The 23,432-nt window shown below is 36.9% G+C and overlaps 4 protein-coding genes and 1 long non-coding RNA gene across 6 annotated transcripts; 1 reads left to right on the top strand and 4 right to left on the bottom strand.

The window, feature by feature from the left end:
- Nucleotides 1-282: 282 nt before the first annotated feature.
- On the bottom strand, nt 283-22,833 carry LOC111336167 (uncharacterized). Its single transcript, XM_088732462.1, has 2 exons — nt 22,463-22,833; nt 283-1,593 (listed from the first exon to the last, which is right to left on the bottom strand). Exons 1-2 carry the CDS (start codon nt 22,831-22,833, stop codon nt 1,188-1,190), a joined length of 777 nt encoding a protein of 258 aa, XP_088588588.1. The 3' UTR covers nt 283-1,187.
- Nucleotides 1,883-14,747, top strand: LOC148724325 (uncharacterized). The gene is made up of 3 exons (XR_015991472.1): nt 1,883-2,034; nt 13,148-13,262; nt 14,157-14,747. It is a non-coding gene; the product is annotated as an uncharacterized LOC148724325 (long non-coding RNA).
- On the bottom strand, nt 3,989-13,851 carry LOC148724326 (uncharacterized). Of its 2 annotated transcripts, XM_088732461.1 has the most exons (17): nt 13,136-13,851; nt 12,894-12,977; nt 12,394-12,429; nt 12,054-12,110; nt 11,347-11,465; nt 10,885-10,967; nt 10,311-10,393; nt 9,776-9,862; nt 9,140-9,227; nt 8,759-8,834; nt 8,213-8,359; nt 7,957-8,082; nt 7,502-7,537; nt 6,986-7,049; nt 6,457-6,488; nt 5,360-5,402; nt 3,989-4,913 (listed from the first exon to the last, which is right to left on the bottom strand). In XM_088732461.1, the coding sequence occupies exons 1-17, from the start codon at nt 13,779-13,781 to the stop codon at nt 4,669-4,671; spliced, it is 2,052 nt and encodes a 683-aa protein (XP_088588587.1). In that variant the 5' UTR covers nt 13,782-13,851; the 3' UTR covers nt 3,989-4,668. The 2 variants fall into 2 exon arrangements, with proteins under 2 accessions (XP_088588587.1, XP_088588586.1); XM_088732460.1 differs by lacking the exons at nt 3,989-4,913; nt 5,360-5,402; nt 6,457-6,488; nt 12,894-12,977 and having other exon boundaries at nt 6,543-7,049.
- On the bottom strand, nt 13,926-15,745 carry LOC148724324 (uncharacterized). The gene is made up of 2 exons (XM_088732463.1): nt 15,429-15,745; nt 13,926-14,610 (listed from the first exon to the last, which is right to left on the bottom strand). Exons 1-2 carry the CDS (start codon nt 15,677-15,679, stop codon nt 14,454-14,456), a joined length of 408 nt encoding a protein of 135 aa, XP_088588589.1. The 5' UTR covers nt 15,680-15,745; the 3' UTR covers nt 13,926-14,453.
- On the bottom strand, nt 17,634-22,456 carry LOC148724323 (uncharacterized). The gene is made up of 2 exons (XM_088732464.1): nt 20,378-22,456; nt 17,634-20,252 (listed from the first exon to the last, which is right to left on the bottom strand). The coding sequence occupies exons 1-2, from the start codon at nt 20,717-20,719 to the stop codon at nt 20,217-20,219; spliced, it is 378 nt and encodes a 125-aa protein (XP_088588590.1). The 5' UTR covers nt 20,720-22,456; the 3' UTR covers nt 17,634-20,216.
- Nucleotides 22,834-23,432: the final 599 nt, after the last annotated feature.

Raw genomic sequence — 23,432 nt, 5'->3', positions numbered from 1 at the left:
CACTGAGCACTTTTAAGGAAAAAATGCTTCGAATCCTTTTTCATACAACGGTTCTTTTGGAGATCATGCCTCTACATGATTTACCTTCAAGCCACTAGTTATATTGTTTGCATAAGTATGTTTGATAATGAAGGATTGATTGGGTTGGGATCGAGAAGTAAACACAGCCTCCTTTGTTGGCATTGAGCAAAGCCACAGGCAAGGTACGATCAATTTAGGTTAATTCGCCGAAACTAAAACAAATGAGTTTAAAAAATATAAAAGGCTGGTGTACCTGCTGCATAATCACAAACGAGGTTGTCGATGTTTTATTTCACGTTCAAAAACAGAAGAAATCAATGAGGATTGGACAGTTAGATTGTCAAGTAAGTTATCAACCCACATCAAACTAAAAAATAAGCTTAATTGCAAAAGTCTGGCTGGAGATTAATTTCCTGATGCGGACACATTCACCAAATTTTGAGAGAGCCTTTAATTTGTGTTAGTATTAAGGTCAGTAATCGCTGGCCCGTTTTCCACCATGGTTTGCAGGATGGAGAGCATTTTGAGATGAATGTCGCGAGACGAGAACCAAACTGAGTAGATGCAGAGGCCAACCAAAACACAGGATGATATTACAGTGAGTCAATAATAAGTCAAAGGAAATACACGTAACTGGGCTCGAACGCAATAAACGGCGGGTCCCCGAGTTGAGGTGCATGTGTGTAAATTTGAATTGATTGGTTCAGTGCGTGGCGCGTTTTTATTTTTTTTACCCATCATAGAGTAGATGGTCATACAATCCTTGATGACTCAGTCTCAGCCGTGAATCGAAAATTGCGCTTTTTGAATAAAGCAAACAACAATACTATAAGACTTAAAATACCCGTCTACGCACGAAGAGGCACGAAGTTCAAAGTTCGTGAGTAAAAGAAATAATCTTGTCTCAGTTCGATTTAATTGTTATTAATTTCGGTGGTGTTTGGCTGCTTCACCATCTGGTTTTTAACTGCTTTTGCTCTTCCAAGCACAGTTCCTGAAGGCAGTGATTCTGAGCTCTCTTGAAGTGTAGTTTTCAAAGCCTTGGAAGGTTAACCTTTTTTTCCTGTCGATTCGTAGCGGCTCCCAGTTTTTTTCTCGATTTCACTTTTCTGTTTAAATTTCTTCCACATGATCCGCTCTCCATTGTACATTCCGGACTGTTTCTGTTACTTACGGGGGAACCTTTTTCTTTTATCGTCAATAATTCCATCAACTGATTCATCGCCAGACGAGGCCGGTCTACGTCGTTTTCTCTTCGTTAAGGATGAGGATTCTATAAGATAGGTGACTAGGGGGGAGCCGTCATATGATATCTCTAGCTTCAGATCTTTTCTCGCTATCTCTTTCTCGTTATCCTTCTCTGCACCTTCGTTTCTCTTCTTCAACACTTTCTCATTCAAAGGACTCTCGTTTGGCAGCATCTTGAAAATTCCTTGCAACACTGGAAGCTGTTTCTCTTTGCCTTTGACACTCTCAAGCTCAAACAGGAAGCAGCCAATGTTCACGTTGTAGGAGTTCTGTAGCGACGACTCAATGTTGGCGATGAATATCACGAACCTCTTCGAGTTGTAGGTGGGGGATCATTCACGGTTTCCGGGAAACGAGCCCAAAAGCACCTGATCAAAAACGACCACGATTCCTCGTTTTGCCAAGCTTCGACATACGAGCCTCGATTATCCAATCGAGCCTCGATTTTGCAATCGTGCCTCGATTTTGCAATCGAGCCTCGATTTTCCAATCGAGCCTCGATTTTCCAATCGAGCCTCGATTTTCCAATCGAGCCTCGATTTTCCAATCGAGCCTCGATTTTCCAATCGTGCCTCGATTTTCCAATCGAGGCTCGATTTTCTAATCGAGGCTAAATACGGGAGGGAGCCTGGGGCGAGTGAGAGTGGTCATGTTCTAGCAAACTTGTCGTCGCAAACTCAGGACTTTTTTGAAATTTTAAAAAGAACGCGAGAGGGAGAAAGAATATTTTTACACTGCTAAAGAGATGGAGGAAATGTTCCTAAGGTAAGCATTGGTTTCTTCTGGTACATTGTTTTACCGGAGGGTGTTTGTTCCTACTTGCTGCTTCATAGTTTTCGGTTACGTAAGCTCGATAGATTTTCGCGTTCCTATTTTAATTGGTCATTTTTAGCCAAAAAAGGAACATAACTCTTAGGAAATGTTAAAATGGTTTGGACAAAAAAGACTGAGTAGAGGATGAGTAAAACTAACATTCCGGCACCAGAATTCAAGACAGTCACGCGTATGCATAGCTACCAGCTGACATTCATATTAGTGGGAATGGAAAAAAACAAAAGCAAAATTTTCTCATCTTGCAAACAAATGGTAAGAAGAATAATGTTAACTATACTTATGTCCATTTTCCAAGACCATAATAGCTCAGCAGCATTTCATGGAACATGTGAAAGTGTGGTGGGATACTATAATTTTTTTGAAGCTAAATTTGTTATCCAATTTTGTGTTTCACTCATTCTATTCAGATAACTTTGTGAAACACAATCATACTGTGATATTTTTTATAGCAGAGGAATCTATTTTAAATCAAAATTGACTAATGTTCACAAATGAATGAACGTTGGAGGTTTTTAAAGAAACTGTGGTGCTGTGTCAGTAGGGGTAGATTAATTAAGATGAAATTGTAAACTGGCCACCCTGAAGATTCAAAAAGCTGACGTTTTGAGCATTAACCCTTTGTCAGAGTTAAGGGCCAATACTTGAAACTTCAGCTTTTTGACTCTCTACAGTACAGTGGCTAATTTATAATTTCAACTTAGTTGATATAACCAAATTAAATGTTGACTAGTAAGATTAACATGGACTTGACAATTAAGTTAAAAGAAATTAATTCATATGAATTAATTTGATAATTCAGAACAAATAAGATTCCTAAAATGTTAAATATTAACTTTGTAATAGATCCACCAAACTAATCAACTGTAAAAGCTATGACACAACTGCAACAGTTCACTTTTAACAAAATAATCAAGTGCTTGTTGAGCTGACCTTAATTTTCATATAGCCTGACCTAGCGCACTTTATTGACTGAAAAAAAAAACCTTAATCCTTATCTGCGATCATGACTAAAAAAAAAAAGCAAGACATTTTTGATATTAGTAACTGAATTGAATATTTTAATATCTATTAATTTAATAAATACAAGTTGATTTTACCATAGTAAATAATAAACTTAACATCAAATCTGCCATGTTTGTTGTTTAAGTTGGACCTGCTCTACATGAAATAAAATATCAAAATATCCACGGGTAAATTAAAATAAAGGTGTGACTAACTAGGGACATTTTTTTGGTTTGCATGCTTATGAATCATCTTCAAAATATGAACGAGTTTTAACTTCTTGCCACAATTTTTTATATATACATATATATGTATGTACTGTATAATGTAATTTTAACTTTGCCTACTCTTCAGTGCAAGGCAAGAATTAAGCCAAGGGGTCCCTACTCTAGATATTAAATCACTGTGCTCTCACCCAAGGAAGCCAATTTCACACCTTTCAGTAAAGTAAACATGGTTGTGGTTAAGGTTTATAGTTTCATAGAAGCCTAAATTTTTGCACTCTTTTAGAAGTCTTCTATATTGCATGTGCAACATCAACTATTAAATTCAAATCATAACTAGTTCCAGTATTTGATCTAGTTCATGTTTTTGTTTCATTTACCAAAAAAAAAAAAAAATGTGCTTACTATCCTTAGATGAGGGCACAATATTAAGATGACTAGCATTTCAGATTACGTGGGTATGAGTACAATTTTAGTATGAGCCTACTTAGACATTTTGCATATGTTGATTTACTGATCGTTTGATGCTTCATTTGTTGTCTTTGTTCTTGTGTTTATGTTTTGTTATGAAACAAGGACAAAAGCTTAGTGTTTTTCAAGCAAAAGAGAATGGCAGTTGAACCTGAAAACATGATTTGAAGTTGAATCAGTTACTTGGGGTCAGAAAGCATGAAATGAAAAATATATTTTGCTGTTTTTTGACATCGTATATTCAAGATTGGTCTGTAATTTTTTAAAATAAGGATTCCACTTTATGATGAATTGTTTACCACAATAAACAACTAAAACCTTGAAAAGCATAAAGACTCTGACATACTGGTGATGGTTTGAATGATGTCAGTTCTTGGAAGTTTGAAGATCATAGTTTGACCCAGACCATTTGTTTTTCAAATGACCCAATATAAAATGTCATGCAATACATATGACCCACTTTGACTAAATTCTAAACTGAACACTTTTAGTTCCTTATAACACTAACCATATTTACATTAGGAACTGAAGTTTTGGGTTCTACACTTGTTGTTTATCATCAAAACAAAGAACATTTTTAACTTGTTGCTTTATAGCAGCCTCTATTGAACAAATTTTGAAGGACTCTAGCCAGCCTCTACCATTTTTGATGACCATGAAAATATGTGAAATGTATGGGAAAGTGAAATTTTATTGCATTGTCCCAAGTTGTGTTTCTGGAAGTCTTTTAAATTACCCTAAGCAGTTTGATTGTGCATTTTTATATTTGGATCTGCTCTACATGAAATAAAATATGAAAACATCCACAGGTAAACAGAAACATTTAAGGTGTGGCTGACAAGGGTCCTTTTAAAGTCTTTTTAAACTTTTAACATTCTGGGTGATTTTCCACCATTGGCTTTTTTCTTTTTGAGGTTGTTCTCCTGTCCTTCTTTTTCCTTTTCCTTTCATGTTTAACATGTTCCTTCCCCTCTTCATCTTTATGTTCCCTCTTTTTCTCTTCTTCTGTGTGCTCCCTCACTTCCTCTTCTTTCTTTTGCTCCTTTTTCTCTTCTACTTTCTTCTCCTCCTTGTTGATGTCTACACAACTTTCCTCTATTTCTTGTCCTTCTTCTGGGGAAAAAGTTATAATTTTAGACATTGTAGGCTGACCAGTAATTTTCTTTTTCTTGCTGTTGACTCACAATTATATATTTCTCTGATAATTATATTGTCCCAGTTTGGAGGGAAGTGCTTTATAGATTGCCAGGTTAAGTAGGGGCCTTAGTTAAAAGGGTCAGTAGGAAATTTCCATAATCCATGGTCTCCAGGTCAAGAATAGACATTTCCATGTTCTTTCAATATCTTCTAATAGAGTCTAATCATTTTGTTCAACCTTCTGATTAAATTCTTTTGTAGCTCTAATGACATCCTTATGCCTTGTTATCCTCTAAAATGCAGTAGGATGCCAGTGGATCAACTATCATCAGAGATGGCCACTTTTACCAACATTAAAATCAGTATCCTTACTGGTTGGTAAAATACTGGTTATTTTACTTATTAGATAATATGCTTCTCACCTGCTTGTGCAAAAATAATTCCAGATGTACCTGGTGGTGGTTCCTGAAACAAGATAAAAAGTAAAGGGAAGTATGCCATCCACAAGAGTCACGTATAACTTACTTTTAACAACAAGGGACAATGGCAAAAACCAAGATGCCACTGCCTCAATCTCTTACTTTCCTTTATAACCATGACTATTAAAACGTAGATATAGTATTATAAAATTAAATAGTCACTAATGAAATGTACATGAACTAATCTAATTACATGACCTCATATTTCAATGGCAAATTAAAATAGGGCATTCAATACCTTTACTAAACACACTTGGAAAATGATGTTACTAACATGATCTCTATTTACTTATTTATTTAGGTTGATAAGTTGTTTACATTATAGCATGACCCTTATTTAAAACTATAGTGATAATAGATACTGTCAGTTGTTCCACCTTGCTGTTGTTAATATTATTTGGTCAGGTGTTGGTGTTAGTGTTATGCAGGAGGAAGCCATGACAGTTCATTTTGTTCAGTTGTATGTATATTGACATATCTTAAATTATTGTGGTTAAAATGAAAACTAGATCACATGAAGATCATTAAGTAAGTCTGCACAAAAGAATGCTTCTCGCAAAGAACCTTGTCCCAAGGAACCCGTCAGTCTGCCCCAAGTGTCGCGGCTCACGAAGAACCTCGTCCCAAGGGACCTTTAAGTCTGCCCCAAGTGTCGCGGCTCACGAAGAACCTCGTCCCAAGGGAACTTTCAGTCTGCCCCAAGTGTCGCGGCTCACGGAGAACCTCGTCCCAAGGGACCAGTCAGTCTGCCCCAAGTGTCGCGGCTCACGAAGAACCTCGTCCCAAGGGACCTTTCAGTCTGCCCCAAGTGTCGCGGCTCACGAAGAACCTCGTCCCAAGGGACCCGTCAGTCTGCCTAAGTGTCACGGCCCACAAAGAACCTCGTCCCAAGGGACATGCGAGTTTTTTAAGTTTAAGTCAACTTTTTTTGGTCAATGATCTAAGGAACATACAATGCAACATGTTATAGTAGGGTTTTCATAATGTAGCATACTACTAATAATTTTACGTGACATTTTAATGCGCACTACTTCCCTTACCTCATTTGTTTTGCTTGTGTTAGGATCTTCATCTGTTGGTAGGAGAACTAGTCTCAGTATGTAAAAATACACAATTTAATATACCTATATTTTACTGTAATTGCTCAAGCAATACAGGTGATGATGATTTATCCAGTAAAATTAATTGCAGAATTGTGTGGCGACCCTCATTGTTTATCAGGTAACAAATATGAAGTTAGTAAGCCCTCAACACATAACTTAACATATGACCAGTGTTGATTTTTGGCATTAAGGCAATTTCTTCTGAAATTTTTTAAAGAAAGATGTTATCTCTGTTTTTAGGAACATCATGTAGTCCTAATGTTTGTCCTTATTTTCCGCTTATTATCACTGAGCAAGGCAGATTACCTGTAATTTTCTTGTTGGGTTGCATTACCTTTGATAAGACTGGGTCTGCTTTTCATGCATGTTCAGTTTCATTTGAAGGTACTTCATTTTTATTCTTTACATTGGTTTTTTTCATTTTTTGGTAATTACTAGTTTAATACATAATATTTGTATTCCTCGCCTAGTATTGTAGATGAAGGGTCACCTTCCAACTGCAAATCGGGAATATTTCCTTTGAATGTCACCTGCAGGCAAAATGAGGAAAGCCATCATGTGACCCAGAATTAACATTTCTTATTTCCTCACCATTAACAATTTCAAAATTTATGCTTAACTTTATGAATAAAACTCAGGTCATAACCCAAGCTTTCAACCTGGGTATACAAAATGAATAGTCACAAAAGATGATTTTGTCTTTTAATAATAATCAAACTGAAAAATTAGGCTGTGTGGAGAAAGAAACGGTTTATACTAAAGACTGGCTATGGTGATAAGAGCTTTCCAGTTTACTTCTTCAATAATACACATTCTATTTTTCTGTTTTGATCACTTGTGCCATTTTGCTTCATGTCACACACTCATAGGCAGATAATTTGCAGCAAATTGACCAGTCCGAGCATACACTTTACTTAATATGTGGTGTTGTATCATACATTCAAAGATAAGTTGTTACTATGTGTATTCACTTTTTTCTAACCTCTGATCCCAGAAGGGATTTAATCTCTGCCTCATCCTGGATTAAAAAAAAAAAAAAAACAAGTTAACAGAATCAAAGATAAGGTTTAATACATAAATTCCACAGTATTTACCAGGGTAGCTCTTTGAACACTTTACCACTGTGACTTTCAAACCTCATGCAGGCACATTGGTGAATATGCAAGCAAAAATTCCCTCAAAATTCATACTTGTATTATGTATCTCATAATGATTAATTTTGTGTGCTAAGAAATACCAGGAGATAGCATATCATTTGCCATATTTTTTCCACCACCTCTAAAAATCAGGATTAAAAGGGTATTTTGAACAAATTTGAATTCACCAAAGGCATTCCATTTGCCTTCTTGAAATAACACAAGTATATTTTAGACTCCAACTCCAGATTTCTAGTACTGTAGTTGTTATTTGTTTTATGCAATATTATTATTTACTTACTCTCTCGTGAATATGAAGCACCTCTGCTCTCTCCAAGAGGTCTCCATGTTTTACCACTTCCCTACCTCTTTGGATAGAGAAGTGTAATGGGAGAGCATCGTTGGAGCCTGCCCAGTCATATACTTCCTATATCATTTAAACAGGAAAAAAGGTTATTTCTTTTTATAAAAAGCTATCTGCCAATCACTGTATGTCTACATAATTTTACCAAAGTGCTATTTAAAGTTTAATAATTAGTATCATTGTTTATATGTACCTGGAAGAAGGCACCTTTGATGAACTGGCGCTCTTCCTTGCCGTTTGAGTGGCGGAGGATGATTTTCACTTTCTCTTTTTTTCCTTCCTGACTGACATCTGTAACTCTGGCTTGTCGGGCCTTCCTTATCTTGCTTGATTCTTTAATCTGACAGAATAAATACATGACAACCTCAGTAATATTTCATTGATAATGTAGAAAAAAGATCTTGAAATTTCTGCTGCTAAGTCTTAAAAGAGAAAGTGGTAATTATAGCAGTTTTTTCGGTAACAAGTATTATTTATGTTAATCACTTCATTTCACTCATTTCCTTTCCTGTTTGGGGATATGTCTCTGAAACTTGGGCCATACTTTGATGGCTGGTGCTTGTTTTGGCTCCTGAAGTCTTAAAGGAAGCCTTCTAAAAATAATCCTCATTTCATTGCCTGACTTTCTCCTATTGTGTTCTTCATTTTAGTTTATTTGCAACAGGTAATCATGCCATGATTGACATAATTGATATTGGCATTATTTGTGCAATATAAGTATTTGGGAAAAGCTATTTACCTTGTCATCCTCTATTGCCTTTTGCAATGCACTCTCCTGCTCCCTCTTAAGTGAACGATCCTGCTCTAACCTCTCCCTATTGGAAACAATGAATAACTTATGGTGAATCTCACCAGCATTCACTTTGATTTGCTGCATCTGTCTGGATAATCAAAACATATTAACCACATAATTTGCATACACCTAGGTTTTTTGAATGTTTGTTAATTGTGATCAAGACATTGTTTGACACAGCTTAGTATCTGATGTATGAATAACATATCAGACTTGAGCTATATGAGTTTATGAAAATTTTCTGTAAGATCATAAGGTTGTCAATGGGTAACAAGCTGGAAATAATTATTTCTACCTTCATCTTATGGAATATTAAAGACCTCCTACCATTCCCTTGTGAATGCATCCACAGCATCTGCTGCCCTTTTTACTGCATCCACCACATCTTCCTTTGTTGCTAATTTTAGGTTGTCTCCTTGTTATAAGAATCCAAAATAAAACAATTTTGTTTCCAGCCATCTTTAAGTCAAATCAGATCAATATTAACCTATGATGTTCAATTTTTAAAAAGGGGCCAAAAAGAGACATATTAAAACAATTTACCAAAAATTGGCAAGATTTATGCAAGGTCAAACTGGTATGTAGGTAGTATACTGGTGCCCGATGATGGCTTGGGATATTGTACATGACTGCAAGTCAACCTTAAAATTAAAGAGTACATTATATTTAAATTAATATAAGACTTAAGGTAAGGGAAGTGCCTTTAAAGCAATGGGAGTTTTTCCTCAAACTTCCTTATGTTTATTGTTTGTTTTGACTTGTGCCCACACATAGTGATGACATTAAAATTGAATGAATACAGACTGACTTGCAGGCATGGGATCCTTTTTAAACATTCCAAACTGAATGTTATTTGCCAAGAAAAGCTTATTACTATTATCAATACAAATTCCCTTCATTAACATTTACCAACCTTTTCAACAAATTGTATTTTGAGGCTATTTACATTCTTAAAATGCTCACCACAAAAACGCTCTATGAGGATAGGCTGAGAAGTTGTGGGTGCCATTATGAGTAAATCGGACCCTGCACTTCCAAATTTTCTTTTCACTGTCATAAAAAATAACATAAAATGGTAAGAAGAGTTTGAGAACATTGACAATTATGGGCATTATTGCATCTATTATTGGTGCGTAGAGGTTGTTATGGGGCACTTAATATAGCACAAGGAAACACAACATAGACTAGAAGATAACAGGATATTTTGATATGCTCAGTACTACAGAAAGTAAAACACCCTATTATAAGTACATCCTGGAAGGGTACAGGAGATGTCAACATCCCTTAATAATGAAGAAACATATCTATGCACACACTCTTTACAGTACACAATATCAGTACTTCAGATGTATCCATTTTTAAATATTAGTAAAGTGTGAGAATTACATTACAATCTTGATGTTTAGCCATTAAGACTTAGGAAACTTTTTTAACTTTGACCTTTTTGTCTCAATATATATCTTAGTAAACATCCAAAACATGGATAGTAATTCAATACCTTCTCTCCCAGATCTGGATTTTTCTTTAGTTATCCAAAAGTATAAGTTTCCATGATTGATTCCATGTAGAATATTCAGAATCCTGATGATTTAAGAGAGAGATAAACATATTTGATTACTAATTAAAATTAATTACTCCTTAATGTGAAATATAGCATGCATGCATTATACAGTGGATATTAAAAATCTTGAATACCCTTTGTGATGTTTGTGAGTGATGTTTGTGCGTGATGTTTGTATTTCAAATTATAATGTAATTTATGTTTGAAAACACAGAAAACAGTCAGTTGGAGTAGCCTTCTATGTACAAAAAAATTGTCATGTGGGTACACATTGCACCAGGTAAGCATGGTCACTTTTGATGTCTCCATGTGTTTTTAAGTTATATACACAGAAAAGTTTAAAGGCACGGTTCATGCATATGTCTCTCAATAAGAAAAATTAACTATTATGAACTATGATATTAACCTACTTATTTTGTCACTGTAACTTAGTGTAATCGGAAGCTGTTTCTGCAGAGTGCAGCCTGCTTTTAGAGATAAAAATAACCTTTTCTTAACTATTGATAGTCACCTTATCACATCAGGTATGTTGTCACCTTCTTGTAGGATCACTGTAACCATGCTTCTCTGGTCAGACCTGGCCTGGTGACACATCTAGATACACAAATTTATAAATTAAAGTACAGTTAGATTTAATGTTATTTCTTTTGGTGTTATGATGCAACACAGTGCATTGTTGCAATGCATGCATTAGGACTATATGTCACCTAGAGAAATTAAAGTTGACAGACAGTAACTGTAGTATACTTTTCCAAATGGGTCTGTTCCTCAGCAAGTGAAATTGACATATGACAAATGTGGCTTCACAAAAGTTTACAGGCTATTTTTATTTCAAATGTGACTGCTAATATATTTTACTTCTCATTAACTCAACACATTGACACCTAGGCATGCTAACTGTATTTATTTACAACAGTTTTCTTGAAAATTGCAAGCCATCCGGGCAAACATAACATCGCTATTTAACACAAACCTCCTCATATGTCAAGTTCAAAAAGATTGGTAGGAGAATATCCTCATGGGCTGATGCTACCTCCATCAGCACTTGTTCACAGTAAAGCACATCCCATACTCTGTCCACACACCATTGCACTGCAAAATTATTATATTGTGGTCTACAAATAGTAGTGGTATTCAATCAAACTGTCATCCTTTAAGGACATCTGTGTCAAAATCTTCTAAGGGTTGGGTTCTTTTTTAAATTTTCTTCCATTTTCCTTCTTGAAATAACAAGTATATTTTAGACTCCAATTCCAGATTTCTAGCACTTTTGTTATTTGTTTTATGCAATATTATTATTTACAAATAGTAACGGTGTTCAATTGAACTGTCACCATTAAGGACCTGTGCCAAAGTCTTCTAAGGGTTGTTGTTTTTTTTTTGTTTTGTTTCCATTCCCCAACTCTTGCTGTAGTTCGAAATATGAATCAGACAGCTACGTAGGGTATAAGCAAGGTGAAGCTTTCTATTTTAGGTTCAAATGCTACTTTTGACATGAATATTGTTTTGTATCTGGTGGAAATTTATCTAATGTCATCATCCAGGGAGAGCCCTGCATGTAATTGCATTAAATTATTGACAATAATTCCAACATACCTTGATTATTCAGATCCAGAACTTCTAAGGAACTCATAAATTATTGAAAATATTATTAAATTATTGACAATATTTCCAACATACCTCGAGTATTCAGATCCAGAACTCCTAAGGAACTCATATCCTCTTCTACAACCCCAGCTTAAATGTAATGGCACAAAATTGAATGACTTTCAAGAACATTACTTATTGTGCATTACTTCATGCTACAAAACTGCACGAGTCAGTCAGTCTATCCGTCTATATCACACTGTACTCTACCATAATACTGTAGATTATCCTATTCTTCATCAACAGGAGACCCAATTGTTCATCTCTCTTGTTTTTCAATTAAATTATTGAGTAAATAAAATTATGTTCAAGCTAATCCCACTTTGGCTTTTTTAAGTGTATCTGTTTTTTAATCCATTTTATAGAAACATACCTGTTTCCCACTGTTCTGTGCCAGTTAAATGACATGCTATAATAAATGTAAAAAAATATATGGTGTAAAAATTTCCTCCTTTTTGATTTAATTTCTTGATCAGTCTCACATAAATATTGTTGATTTACATCATACCTAATGTGTAAATCTGACTTGGCTTACTTTGTTAGGGCACTTTCTCAGTGTTAAGACTTAAAACACTGGCTTTTAATAGTGCTCTGTAAATTTGCCTTATAAATGGTATTACATGATACAATTTGAAATCATCTATGTAAACTATCTGCAGTTTTAAACTTGATTTCTAGTGTAATGTGCATGCTTTTTTCAGAAAATATCCTTACCCACCCCAGAGATAACTATTAGATATTCCAATCAGGATTGGGTTTTTGGTCTGCAATAGCCAAAGATCATGATTTTTTTGGGGGGAGGGGGGGGTCATAGAGGAAAAATGAAAAAAAAACAGCATTTTGATGCTCTTTAATCATTCACCATGGTATTACCTGAGTCAACATTTACTGGGTTACTAGCTAAATAGCTCCTGTCGAGGTCACTGGTATCCATGTCATCAAAAGCAGAAACACCATCTGTTCAAAAAAAAACACAACACAGTTTTGAATTGTGTCACATCATAATCATATACGGGCAGATGGGTCACCTGCTTCCAGTCAAGATGCAAATGGAAGATTGAATAAAAAACATTAACTAACTTTATAACTAGTGTGCAAATCAATCAAACACTTACATTCACTTGTAGGCAATGTCAAGTCCACTTGATTAACAACACCACTTGCCACCCTTGCTTCATCACTGGAAGTCCCTGGCTGGATGACTGAGTTTGTCACACTTGTTTGAGATGAGCTGGGATTTGGGTGAGTGGTTGATTGTTGAGAAAGCGAGGAAGGGTTGGAATTGAGCTCAGCAGAGGGAAGGGAGGTTTGGGATTGGTTTGTGGAGGGTGGGTTAGAATTAGGCTGAGCTAGGAAAATGGAGGGCTGGAATTGGTTGGTGGATGGTGGGTCTGAATTGGGCTGCTCAGGGTGATGGGAGGGATGGGATTGGTTTGTGGACGGTGGGTTGGAATTGGGCTGAACAGAGGGAAGGGAGGGTTGTTGTTGGTTTGTAGAGAGTGGGTTGGAACTGGGCTGAGCAGAGGGAAGGGAGGGTTGTTGTTGGTTTGTAGAGGCTGGGTTGGAACTGGGCTGAGCAGAGGGAAGGGAGGGTTGTTGTTGGTTTGTAGAGGCTGGGTTGGAACTGGGCTGAGCAGAGGGGAGGGAGGGTTGTGGTTGGTTTGTAGAGGGTAGGTTGGGATCGGGCTGAGCAGAAGGAAGGAAGGCTTGTGATTGGTTTGTGGAAGAATGGAGGGAGGCAGCATTGGAAGTGGGATTCATTTGAAGAGAGAGAGAAGGGTGGTTGGGATTGGTAACTCCTGGTGTTGGTATGGACTCAGGGTTAGGGTTAGATCCTGAGATGAGAAATAAAACAAAGAATTTATATCAGCCATTTGAATTACCATTAAAATATTGGAAAGATGCGAGAATTACTAGTTTTTTATTGATAAATCTATGACAAACAAATATTGAAAATTTTTAAGAGGCAAAGATCCTTATTGCCAGTCGGCCAATCAATGGTAATGAACATTAAAAGGGTAAATATTGAAAAGTCAGAATTTAAATATCAAAGTTTTTATTTCTCAGCAGATTAATTGGGTTATGTTGTTGCTTTTGTCTTTCAAAGACCACTGGTGATTTTCTTTTTAATTGCAGCGAAAATGTATTTCCACTTCAAGGAGGCTGTTATTTCCAGAACGCTGTTATTGCAATTCTAACAGGCATTTGTGGGTACTGCAGCCATATATTTTACTCCACTACAGTTATATTCATGTCAACATGCAAATTTGCTAAAGACCAGCCTTTGCAGCACAGTTATCTCGTGGCTTTGCCAAAATTGGCTTTTACTATCTTTACTTATGGGTCACATGACACAGATGTGTATGCACTCAATGCGATCTTTTGGTGCTGACTGCAATGACACAAACCCTTGATTGATTATTAAAGTTTACACTAACCTCCATTTCTCGGGTGTTGCAAAACCATGTATATGCGCCTGGAATTGGAACTCCCCTTGCCATAAATTCTAAATATTTCCTTGGCGTCTGGTATGCCTCTGTAAACTTTTTCCATTTTGCTCCCACGGCTCGTAGACTTGTATAGACGAATTCTATGGAAAGGAAAGTTCAACATCGACACTACGTACAGTTTACAGTGGCTATATGAAATAACATTTCAATTCACTAAATAGTAAATAAAGTATGGGGCAAATCTAAATAGAGATGATCAATGATAAGTTTCTAGACTTGTTTGGCATGTATTATTCCAGTCCATATTCCCCTCTACTCCTTTACCCACTCCCCCTGCCTCAATGATTAGCCTCCTGTCAATTTGGAAATTCTAGTTGAGATTCCTGCTTTCCTTAATTAAATAATTTTACAAATTGCCTGTTTTCACTGTGTAACCATTGCACAGGTAAAGTCAAGAGTAGAAGAGATAAAAAAAGTTAAATATCGAAACAGTCTCGGTAAGATTCAGATCTGTGCGTAGTTTAGAGCGATAAGTATTCTGATCAAACTGAAAATCCGTTTAAATGTAAGTCTTCGAGTAACGACTGATAATTCCTTTCTTTTTTAATTTTGATGACGTTGCGTGAAATGACTCTAAATGGGGTGGATCAGGCTAAATTTCGGCCCAACCTTACACGTGTTATAAAAGGTGCTGTTTTTATATATTACGTGCACATTTAACTCCATTGCAGGCCTTACATTCGTAGCAAGTTCACTGCTCATACTTTGGTTTTAATGAATGATCCGAAGCAAATAGCTAAAGTATGAGTGGTAAATTTTGAATCCTTTGTCGCGTGGCTAAAATTTGAATTGTTTTGCTCTACCTGGGTTTTACGTGACCACACACTTCTGAGTTTACATTCAGTATTCAATGCAAACAACCTGCATGCGGGATAAAGTGCTTTGGTACTTAACCTACCTATCCAAGTCAACAGCCGCAAGTCCAGCAAAATTTTCCTTGACCAGCTCTTTTATCTTTGCACTCGAATAGTTGCCTCCAATTTTAATGTCTTTCACTCTACCCTCGCGATTCAGCAGTACCCACGGATTTCCACGCGGTGTACACTTCGCCTTTCCCTTCAGCCATGCGAACACTTTACTCGTTGACTTTCCTATCGGCTGAGGTGACCCGCAATCGCTTCCAGAGCTGGAATCGCCTGAATCTCCCATGTTCGAATATCCTTGGTCAATTCAGTCAAGTGATTTATTGATGAAATCCAAACGAACAGACCCTTTTTTGTTATTCCTTAAAAGCACGAGTCCGGCACGTGAATAAGAAAACCGAAACCAATCAACTTCATTGTTGGGGGGGCCCAGTGGAGTAATATACCAAAAGACTATTTCCGCTATCACACATCACTTTTGTGTAAAGTAAAGGTTTTGAGCCTTCCCGAACCTCTCAAGAAGTGGCGTTAGTTAGGGGTTTAAGTCTATTCGCACAGCTCTTTATTCCTTACATTTCGATTACGCAAAAGAAGAAAAAACCGCTGGCAGTGGTTTGGAAAAGGAAGAAGGTGGGAGGTGGAAAAATCAACCAGCCATCGCTCAATGAAATGAATAAGAAAGCTGATACCAATCAACTTCATTGTCGGAAGGGAGGGGGGCCCCAGTGGGATGTTATACTAAAACACTATTTCCGCTATCACATCACTATTGTATATAGTAAAGGTTATGAGCGATAAAAATACTCGAAACTTTTCCAAACCACTCTAGAAGTTGCGTTAGTTAGGGGTTGAAGTGTGTTCACGGAGTGCGCAACAAAAAGAAACCGCAGGGGTTTGGAAAAAGAAGACACTTGGGACATGGGCGTCCAAAGTAGTAAAGCTCACGTCTAGAGGAGAAATGTATTATTATTTCATGGAAACGTCACCCGTTGTGTGACCCGGTGTTAAGTTATTCGAGGAACCGTTGAGAATTTGAATGCGTTATAAGGAATGGGGAACGAAATATGGTCGATTTACAACACTAAGTATTCCGAAATACGAACATGTTAAACATAAGAATGACAAAACTTAGTCACTCCTTGTATGTCCGACGTGGTTTTTGGTGATTTCTGCAGTTTTTGCCTTGCTTTGTAAAGTCTTTTTAAAACAGGTAGAACAGTGATAGCATAGCCATCGTCTTCCCACCCCTTGAGTAGTACTCAAAGTGCTGATAAAATACTAGGCTAAGGACCAGTCAATGAGACAGGCGTTACAAAAAAATATGAAAATTAAAAAATTAATCACACACTCGCGATTCAGGAGCTAGCCTGCTATCACAACAAATTTCAAGGAGTTTGAGTTTGGTGATTATAATTTATTAGGTAGAATAATTTTCTGAAAGTAGTTTCTGAGGCATTTGTATATTCCCCGATCCTTCAAATTCTCGAGCCTCCCGATAACTTTACCGAAAGTGGTTTCTTTACCCCAAAACGAACTGCACTGAATTCTTTGTCCGATTTTTTCGCAGCCTTTGATGACTTTGATTTATTTAACTTGCTCTTATGTTTATTAGAAGTTTAAGAAATCGGAATTCCACTGTACTCTTTATCACCTTGTTCCTGGCCTCAAAAACTAAATTAACCTAAATTACGTAGTTACTATATTGCGAGGCTAAAACAGGCAAAAAATTACCAATCACATTATCTAGACCTCGCCATTGCCTCCACATCCTATCATCAAGGTAAGACTGAAGGTCATCACGTGCTATGCCACGCCGTGCCTTAATTGGAGCCTTCAAATTGGCCCACGCGGATTCTGCTTCTTGGGTGTGTACCCCTGCCAGAGAAAACCTAATTTTGAAAACAATTGTTTAAGTTAAAAAGGCACTGGGGACACAATACTAAAACAATGAATTGAAAAAGAATTGTCTTTATAATCGTAGATCTGCAAACACAACAAGTAATAATAAAGCTTTTAATTAAAATATGCTGCTTTGAAAAGATAACAATTACAATAGGCGCTTTAGCGGCAAGCTTTTAAATAAAAAAGAAAGGATTCTGCTAGTGCTTAGAGACTCGAGCAAAAAAAAGATGCTGATAATATAAGGTCAGTCTTCAGTTTTCCTAAAGAAACGGAGTCCTCAAAATGAAGAGGGAAATGGGAGACTAAAATGGCACTGTAGTGACAAGATGCTAAAAAAATGAATTGAAACAGACATGTCTTTATTAACATAGGTCTCCAAACACACAAAGTAATAACAACAAAGCTTTTAATTAATTAACAATGAAAAGATAAATATTACAAAAGGCACTTTAGCGGCAAACAGAATTGAAAGCCAAAGTGCGAATTGATAAAGGGTTCTGGAAGAGCCTTAGGACTCAAGCCCCAAAAAAAGAAATGATGCTAAAACAAAGATTCGTTTATTGAAAAATACTGTCTTCCAAAATAAAAGCTACAAAAGGCCCTTTAGAGGCAAAATCAATAAATTGAAAAAGGAGTCTGAAAGAGCCTTAATTAAGACTCAAGGAAAGAGAACTCAAGTGAGAAAGCACACTAGGTGATAGTAACAAAGGCTTTGTGTATTAAAAAATACTGTTTTCCAACACAAATTTATCTTACAAAAGGCACTTTAGCGGCACGCTGCAAGACCAATAAATTGAAAAGGATTTTGCTACAGCCTAAATACTCAAGGGAAAAGAACAGAAGTGTGGAAACACACGAGTTGATAGTAACAAAGGCTTTTTGTTTTAAAAACTACTGTTTTCAAAAACAAATCTTACAAAAGGAACTTAGCGACACGCTGCAAAATCAATAACTCGGAAAAGGATGCTGCTATAACCTAAGGAAGTTTGCAGATCGACCTATTTCAAAGATTTGTTTATTTAAAATTACTGTCTTCTTTAATGGCAAAATCAATAAATTGAAAAAGGATTCTGCCAGAGCCTAAAGACTCAAGGAAAAAGAACTTAAGTGAGAAAACACAATGGGTCATAGTAACAAAGGCTTTGTGCATTCAAAATACTGTTTTCCAACAAAAATTAATCATACAAAAGGCACTTTAGCGGCACGCTGCAAGATCAATACATTGAAACTGAAGGATTCTGCTAGAGCCTAAAGACTCAAGGAAAAGGAACTCAAGTGAGAAAAAACATTAGGTGATAGTGACAAAAACTTTGTGTATAAAATACTGTTTTGCGAAACAAATCTTACAAAAGGCAATTTAGCGGCATGCTGCAAGATCAATAAATTGAAAAAGGATTCTTCTAGAGCCTTAATACTCAAGAGACGAGAACACAAGTGTGAAAAAACAATAGTTGATACATACCTACATACATACATAGATAATTTATTTGGTAACGCAGGTTGGTTACTGGCAGCATTAAGCTGATGTGGACCTGCGACAAATCTAGCTTCTATTTAAGTAAAGTAATTACAAAAAAAAGTAGAAAAATCCTAGCATAAATTAAAATGTGAGTAGTGATTCAAACTGGTTTATAATCCTAGCATAAATTTCAATAGAGGTAGTAAGATAAAATTCCTAAAAATATTTACAATTTACCAAATCCTTGTTGCCAACTAGAGCAGTTTGATTAAAAGATATCTTTTCAATAATTGTTGAAAGAGAACGGAGTTTGTTCTTAAATCTCTTATTATCCTCTACGTTCTTAACTGAACGAGGCAAAGAATTCCACGCTATTGCAGACCTATGTCTAAAAGACAGTCTTCCAACATGAGAGTTTGGTAGCTCCAGAGTTAGTTTTAAATTGTCCCTCATATTTCGTATATTTGGACTTTTCCTAATAATTGTTACAACCTGCTCAGGATTGATCCCATTAAAAAGCTTTGTGTGTCAGAGAAAGGAGCCTCATCTTATAGAAATAACTTATGGATTTCTAAGAAGACGGTATTACTGATTGGGAATTAGTACCTCCGTGTTGTTTGAAGATAACCTTGGCAGCCCTCAGGTGAATTTTCTCTAAAACACCTAACTTTGCTTACCCCATACAAAAAATTCCATAAGTGATGCTTGGTAAAATTCCCTTAAAATATATGGACTCCAAGATACGAGAGAGAGGGCTTTTGAACCTGCGCAGTTGCTTTACCTTCTTGACCATAGATATTGATAGATCTTTGATGTGGGGTCCAAGCTTAACTTCTTGTAAATCATAAACCCAAGATAGTATGACTCGTTGACAAAGTTAATGGCATGACCAACCAGTTTGACTGGTCTTAAAGGACCAATGAAAGCATTACGGGTAAGAAGCATAACCTCAGTTTTATCGGGATGAATTGTTAAACGTTCCTGCTACACCACTTAGCTATATCAGTTAAATAAGTTTGGATCTTAAGGCTGACATCATCAGTGGAATTGCCTATACAATAGAGAGTTGTGTCATCAGTAAACATTTCCATCTTTCCACAACTAGGCACTTCAGGCAGATCATCGACGTAAATACTAAAAAGCCTGGGGCCAAGTACTGTCCCTGGGGTACGCCAAACTTGACGGTCACTTCATTAGATCTTTGCCCCTTAAGCTCAACAAACTGTTTTCTCTCAGATAAGTAATTTTCAGTCAGATTGTTTTGGTTCCCTGATAATCTAAAGGCTTGGAGTTTGAGGGCTATCGTGTTATGACAAATGTAAAGTCTATAAACAGTACCCCCACAGTTTTGTTTTTATCCACTTCGTGTCTCCAAACTTCAGTCAGGTGCAGCATTAAGAGTTCTGTTGACCCACCAGTTTTAAAAATCCACTGGCTTTTGTTGGACTTGTTAAAATGGCAGTCAATGGAATCTCCTGTTATGCCCTCGTACACTTTGCTAGGAATAAACAATAGAGAAATAGGCCTAAAGTCACCTCTTTAAGAGCTATGTAACTTTTTGGGTACAGCTTTCCCTTTACTCAGCTTCCATCGAGGAGGGTAAATTGGGGATTTTAAACTTACTTCCATCACATAAGACAGGCCAACTGCTACAGCATCTCCTTCAAGTTTGAGTCCCCTTGAGGTAATGTTGTAAGGGCCACATTCTTTTCCAGGCTTAACTCTTTTATCGATCACCCTTTTAATCTTGTGGACATTAAGTTGTACTGGCTCAATAGTAGGTGTAATTTGGTAAATGTGCTGATGTTCATTACTACTGGTATCTGTTAGAATATCATTTGCAAGCCTCTCACCAACTTTAGAGAAGAAGTCATTGAAACTGTCAGCCTTGTGTTTAAAATTGATTGTAATAATTCCATCCTCATTTTTAATTGCACTTACATTGCCTTTTGATTTGCCATGCATTTCACCGGCGTACCAACCTCCAAAAGTCACCTGAGCTCTTTGCACTTTAAAATTTAACTTTCCAATATTCAGCTTCAGCTTCTCTCGTGATCTTAGTTACAAGATTACGTTTTTTGCTATACCGTTTCCATGCATCTGTATCACTTGGGTTCCTTTGAACTTTTCTTAACACGACATATCTCCTATTCATCTCCTTGATGATATTGCTATTCATCCACTTCAGTCCATTGGTGCGAACCTTTACTTTACAGGATTTTAAACGCTCATTCATTATGTATTTATACAAATACTCACAGGCCCAAGCAACATAACCCACATCATCAAAAGTTCCACAAATACTCCAGGGTGAAGTATCGAGGTCCTGTCTGAGATGGTCAGAGCTAAGGCTCTTAAAATAAGTCACTTATTTAATCACAGGACTTGACTTTTGCCTTCGCAAATTCACCAAAGCATATTCAAGATGGAGATCAGAAATCCCTGGGTCATGACCGCTTGCAAGTTTCACCTTGGATTTGTTGGATGTAAAGATCAGGTCTATGGTTGCGTTTGAAGATTCCGTAATCCCACTCGGTTCTTCAATCACATTCTCTAAACCAAAATGTGTAGCCACTTTTAACAAGCGCTTCCCCATACTTGTTTTGATATTGGAGTCAAAGTCATCCATGATCATAATGTTGAATATTTTCAACCAAAGATCGTCCAAGATTGCTTGGAGCTTGTAGAAGAACTTACCGTGGGTTGGAGGACTGTAGAAGGTTCTTGTAGAAGGCACTTTAGCGACACGCGATCGGAAAAGGATGCTGCTATAACCTAAAGATTTAGGAGAAAAGAAAACAGATCTGCAAACACATTACGTTACACTAACTAATGCTATTAAAGCTAAACCCCAACGTTGTTTTTAATCTGTGCCACGAAAGAAATAATAATAATGATAGCATGAAATAGAGCTTCACGACTTCTTTTAGTTGTTAAACTATAAAATGAAACGTACTGTGTTAATGATAAACGAAGGAAAGAAAGATGAACGAAAACTGAAAGAAAGCTGAATCACTCAAATATACCTAAACTGTGGAAAAAAGAAAAAAAAAGGCGAAGTGTTAGTGAACACCCAAAAATCCAGTTTCGATGCCGGGCTATTTCTCGTTCGCATTCTTTTCGCTTTTTTTTTTTTTAAAAAAGATCGAATGTCTACGAAAGGCAGACTATAATTTTTTCTTTAACTGATAAGAACTCTCATTGATCTTGTTATTTTCTTGTTTTTTTCTTTCTTGTCTTTTTCGTATGGCGCGAACCACATAATCTCTGGAATTTTAGGAAATTTGCAGTTCGACCAGAATATGGTGTTTCATTTTTTTTCTCTTTCTTACTCTCCTTCTTTCTTTCTCCCTTTTTTCTTTATCTCTTTCCTCGAAAACTTCCCGAGTTCACAAATTAAACTCGACAATTTTTCCAGAACATGACCGCTCTCGCTCGCCCCAGGCTCCCTCCCAAATCGAGGCACGATTGGAAAATCGAGGCTCGATTGGAAAATCGAGGCTCGATTGGAAAATCGAGGCTCGATTGGAAAATCGAGGCACGATTGGAAAATCGAGGCTCGATTGCAAAATCGAGGCACGATTGAAAAATCGAGGCTCGATTGGAAAAACGAGGCTCGTATGTCGAAGCTTGGCAAAACGAGGAATCGAGGTCGTTTTTGATCAGGGGCTTTTGGGCTCGTTTCCCGGAAACCGTGAATGATCCTAGGTGGGCATGTTGTTCCACACAGTATTCTCGTCTCCCCCGCTTGGCCTGGCGAGACCAAGTTGATGATGAGAATGCCATTCGCCAATATGACAAAGGCCTTCATGTTGCGTCATGTGCGAACCAATCTTCTCCAAGTAGCTGATATCTTGGTAGAACGAATGTGCAGATCTTCGACATTCTTGGCCAGGACCGACAACGAACTGAATAACAGCAGTGTGTTTGTCAGCCCACAAACCAAACAGATCTCCTCCAGTCTCGATGTTCGTCTTCTTGAGCACCCAAGCGCATAGCTGTTTGTAATCTTCTTCGTAGATCATAACTTCGAAGTTCCTCTGATTGACATTTTTCTCTCGAGAGCTAAAGAAGTCCATCAGTACCAGTTAAGATTGAATCCTGACTAGTTTCGAATGAATTTCTGGTGAGTTTTCGTCAATTAAACAATGTTCCGTGAGAATATTACAATTACGGAAGTTAGATTTTCCGAGAAATATATATGCTGTGACCGTAAACAAACTCGAGATTCTTTGAGAGATGATACGGTAATAGAACTAAACGAGCTGTTAGCATGCAGCTCCATGCAGACATGGCTCAGAATTGACATTTTTGGCGTTCTATTCTTTTTCTGCGAGTGAAAGAGGATAAGGAACTTCAGTTTTGCTGAGATTTTTCAGTTTCGTCACATCCCTCTGGCGAATATTATGATTCTTTTATGGGGTTTCCTGGAAGAGTGAATGTCACAGCGTGACAAAAAAAAAATTGATGAAAATAACAACCACCCACATAATACTTTCTTTCTCTGAAAAGGATGAACTGTTTTTATGTGCCCACCTTAAAATCAATTTATCGTTTCCCACACCCGTAATAGCCCAATAACGCAATGCATTATTCCAGACTCGGTGTGAAAAATTTACATTTCCTATATTAATCTTTCTGAGAATTCAAAAAAACACCCGCCGGATGACAAACAGGT

This window comes from Stylophora pistillata, chromosome 9 (genome assembly GCF_964205215.1).
Source record: "Stylophora pistillata chromosome 9, jaStyPist1.2, whole genome shotgun sequence".
In the NCBI taxonomy this organism is placed as follows: domain Eukaryota; kingdom Metazoa; phylum Cnidaria; class Anthozoa; order Scleractinia; family Pocilloporidae; genus Stylophora; species Stylophora pistillata.
This window is presented reverse-complemented; position numbering and strand designations above follow the sequence as displayed.

What these genes read in the sequence shown, in the direction of transcription:
- LOC111336167 (XM_088732462.1), bottom strand. Translation starts at nt 22,833, where the DNA reads ATGGACTTCTTTAGCTCTCGAGAGAAAAATGTCAATCAGAGGAACTTC. An exon ending in GTGTGGAACAACATGCCCAC is followed by an intron (nt 1,594 to 22,462) that starts CTAGGATCATTC and finishes ATGATCCCCCAC; the next exon opens with CTACAACTCGAAGAGGTTCG.
- LOC148724326 (XM_088732461.1), bottom strand. Translation starts at nt 13,781, where the DNA reads ATGAATCCCACTTCCAATGCTGCCTCCCTCCATTCTTCCACAAACCAA. An exon ending in CCCAGTAAATGTTGACTCAG is followed by an intron (nt 12,430 to 12,893) that starts GTAATACCATGG and finishes CATTTATTATAG; the next exon opens with CATGTCATTTAACTGGCACA. An exon ending in CCTCATAGAGCGTTTTTGTG is followed by an intron (nt 9,228 to 9,775) that starts GTGAGCATTTTA and finishes TCTTATAACAAG; the next exon opens with GAGACAACCTAAAATTAGCA.
- LOC148724324 (XM_088732463.1), bottom strand. Translation starts at nt 15,679, where the DNA reads ATGGGAGATTCAGGCGATTCCAGCTCTGGAAGCGATTGCGGGTCACCT. An exon ending in GCGGCTGTTGACTTGGATAG is followed by an intron (nt 14,611 to 15,428) that starts GTAGGTTAAGTA and finishes TCCTTTCCATAG; the next exon opens with AATTCGTCTATACAAGTCTA.
- LOC148724323 (XM_088732464.1), bottom strand. Translation starts at nt 20,719, where the DNA reads ATGCATGGCAAATCAAAAGGCAATGTAAGTGCAATTAAAAATGAGGAT. An exon ending in GCCTGTCTTATGTGATGGAA is followed by an intron (nt 20,253 to 20,377) that starts GTAAGTTTAAAA and finishes GTTTATTCCTAG; the next exon opens with CAAAGTGTACGAGGGCATAA.